The 3,391-nt window shown below is 38.7% G+C and overlaps 1 protein-coding gene across 2 annotated transcripts in view; it reads right to left on the reverse strand.

Moving 5' to 3' along the window:
• The window catches only part of LOC109936650 (argonaute RISC component 4), a 34,876-nt gene extending 32,980 nt beyond the window's left edge, over window positions 1-1,896 (reverse strand). Inside the window, exon 1 of one of the 2 annotated variants that reach the window (XM_020535246.2) lies at window positions 1,773-1,896. In XM_020535246.2, coding sequence (XP_020390835.2) covers window positions 1,773-1,886 — 114 coding nt within the window. In that variant the 5' untranslated portion in view covers window positions 1,887-1,896. Of the gene's footprint in view, window positions 1-1,718 lie in introns of both variants that reach the window. The other variant, XM_020535247.2, reaches the window with a different exon arrangement.
• Between the last annotated feature and the right edge of the window lie 1,495 nt (window positions 1,897-3,391).

Raw genomic sequence — 3,391 nt, forward strand, 5'->3', positions numbered from 1 at the left:
AGGGTCTGAGGAAGGGTCACCAGACCCGAAACGTTAACTCTGATTTTGACTCAATTGCTGTCAGACCTGCTGAGCTTTACCAGCAATTTCTGTTTTTGTTCCCAATTTACAGCTTCGGCAGTTGTTTCGGCTTTTATTTAATGCTTTGGTGTCCAGTCTCTCACTGGAGGAATATCAAAGCAAGGCCAGAGAATGAGAGATTCTGTAGCAATGCACTCCTCATATCAGGTCAACCTTGGATTCAGACACTAAACTGAAATTAATCCAGCATTGCCTGGAAGCTCTGATAGAATGAAAACTTTTGGTGCATGACAGAACAGCAACACATGTAACCAACTACACAAAACTTAAACCTTTTACAAAAATTAGAATGGGCATGTGTCTATTAGAAACACATTTTGCAAATCTACCAGAAACTGTCATAAAAATTTAGTGGTCTGAAACAGCCTGATCTTAAACGAACACGAGCCTGTGCACAAGTGAAAGCAACAGCTGCAGGGCCAAAGATGGCCACTGGGGTAGTTGGGACAACTGGACTTTGGAAAAATGAGAATTTGCACATGGTAACTTCTGAAATTGATTTGTTGCCCTTCCAACATTTGTCATGTGGAGGGCAATGCAAAAATGAGAAGTGAATGAAAACTGAAGAAACTTGCATTTTCTTACTGAAATCTCTATCCATGACATCACTTGGAACAAGAGTGAAATTTGCAAATCCTGCTGAGTCCCAAACTATTTTTAATCTTTTACAGTTTGCAACTGCTACATGTTTGAGCATGACAGGCCACAACTGAAGCAGCTTGTTTGATTCCAGTTGCTACCAAGAAGAAACACTACAGTAGACACTTCAGCATCAATATCCAATTGGTTGAGCAAACTGTTTGATATAGACTGCCATCTTTACACAGGAAATTTGCCTTAAGGAGTGTATTAGGACAAAGGCATAATCATCCAATTCAAAAACATCGTCTCAAAAATATAAATTTATTTCAAACTTAAGTGCTTAAATGGCAGGTTCTATTTGTTACTTTGTGTAAACAGGTAGGAATTAGAAATTAGAAATATTATTTCCACATGCAAAGTGGAAACAGGAGGCCCCCTTTAATCCACAGTGCCAAGTTGATTGATATGCCCTTTTTAAATTCATATGGAGAAATGAAATACTTCAAACCTGAAACTAAATTCTAATGTATGTTGTGGTAAGACAAGTCTCCCTTTGAAATTTTGGGGAAGAAAAATGCTCCATGCGAAATTAACTGGTTAAAATACAAAATTCCAATTGTCAAAATAAGTTCTCTCCCAACATGCATAACCATGCCATTTTCCTGTGCACTGTGATGTAATAGCCTAAGATAATGGAAACAGCTCCAAGTTTCCGTTTGGATACTGAAGTTAGTAGCATGTTAAAAACAATTTACAAAAATAATTATTTCATAGAAATGGCTGAAGAAAAAAATTACAACCAACATATTTTCTTTCCTCAGGCATAATACTTCTTTTGTAAACCCCGCAAGCAAAGTAAGAAAACTTAAGTGTAACATGAAATCCATTTTGGACAGTATGTTAGACTGCTGTCAAATATAGCAGAGCAGCAGTTTCCAAATGAAGCAAGACTTTTAACTTGCCAGAATTAAACAGTTGCTGGTAAATACTTTTGCTTAAAATAGTTTTGCTGTATAGCTCATACATATAGCATAGCAGTGTGCTATATCACTTACTTCGAGTCCTGTGCATTCACAATTCCAGCTGCTTCCGTCCAACATCAGACTTACCCTGCCTCCATACTGGAGCATCGGTGCAGGTAGCACTCGACCTGTAACTTCAGTCATTTCATTATGAACGACAATACCAAACTCCTTTAGATATGGATCTGGCCCGCCAATCATACTGTTACTCTTCACCTTTCAAAACAAAAACACAGGACAATACCAAAAGTTATTTCAAAAATGTTCCTGCTAAAAGAACTTAATTGCAACCATTTACAAGAGAATAGATGTGCTTCGTAGCATTTGAACAATTTGACAAGTAAACAAAGGAAGCATATATTGGGTACTTCTTTCTGATCTTTCACAACAAAAGAGTTGCCGTGCGAATGCTCAGATACCCCCAGATTTGTACAAATGAAATAGAATATCTTCACAGGTGTTTATGTTTGAACAGACCCATGTTTTGCAAGAGTAACAGGCAGTGTATTGCAATTGGGAGTATAAAAAAAATAGCGTTGGAGATTCAATAGTACCAATCATTGTACAGAAACAGTGAAGATTGGTCCAGTGCAGATACAACACAGTTTATCGTACAAATTTATGGACTCTTATTCTGAGGAGATGGACACTGTTTACAGCAAATAAGAAAGCAAACTCTCATTTTTATAATGAATGTTTAAATGAGAAGGGTAAGTAACACAACTTTGGCAAAATACATTAACAATGACTAAACAGAAAAAGCACAATTTTCTAAAACACAGACTTGCATTTTAGCCCTTGAATTAAAAAGCACATTGCGGCTAGTTTAGTTAAATCACCTTTAGGAGTTTCTGACATTAAACAATTTAGAAAGATGCACCTTCCATAACTTCTGTTTGTTTGGATTTGTAGTAATAATGCTTCACTCGAAATTTTATTCGGAAGGGCTATTAGATTTTTAAAAAATACTGCTTTCTCAGCTGGAAACAGTTCAAAGCATAGTCTTGCAGCAGAATTTTGATTTTTTCCTTCCTAATTTTCTTTCAAAGGGTAAATTCTGCAGATGCTAGCAGGCTTTCAGAAGAATTATTATTTTGGCTATGTACAGATATGAAGCGATCACAGGTGAAGCAAGTAACATCAACCACAGGCACACAGATAGATATTCCAACAAGAATCATTAAATACAAGTAGGAATCTTGAAATGATTATTTTCCTTGCCTTAGTCAGGACCATTGCACAAACTGGTGACCAGTTCATTCAAAGATCAAGATTTAAACAAACAATGGACCTTTAACATCACAGAGGCTAAACGCCAACTCTCCGAAACCACATCTCACCTCCCCCTTGACCCATCAAGCCACCACCTCCCACACTGTCCATGACCTCATCGCTTTCGGTGACCTCCCCTCCACCGCCTCCAGCCTTATAGTCCCCCAGCCCTGCACTGCCCAACTCTAACTGCTTCCCAAGATCCACAAATCCAACTACCCCGGCCAACCCACCATCTCCACAAGTTCCTGCCCCGCTGAACTCATCTCTTCCTACCTCGACTCCATTCTCTTCCCCCTTGGTCCAGGCACTCCCAACTTACATCTGGGATGCAAACCATGCCCTCCAACTCTTTGGTAACTTCCAGTTCCCTGGCCCCCAGTGTTTCGTCTTTATTATGGACATTCAATCCCCTTACACGTCCATACCCCACA

The sequence above is a fragment of the Rhincodon typus genome, chromosome 27 (assembly GCF_021869965.1).
Source record: "Rhincodon typus isolate 14 chromosome 27, sRhiTyp1.1, whole genome shotgun sequence".
In the NCBI taxonomy this organism is placed as follows: domain Eukaryota; kingdom Metazoa; phylum Chordata; class Chondrichthyes; order Orectolobiformes; family Rhincodontidae; genus Rhincodon; species Rhincodon typus.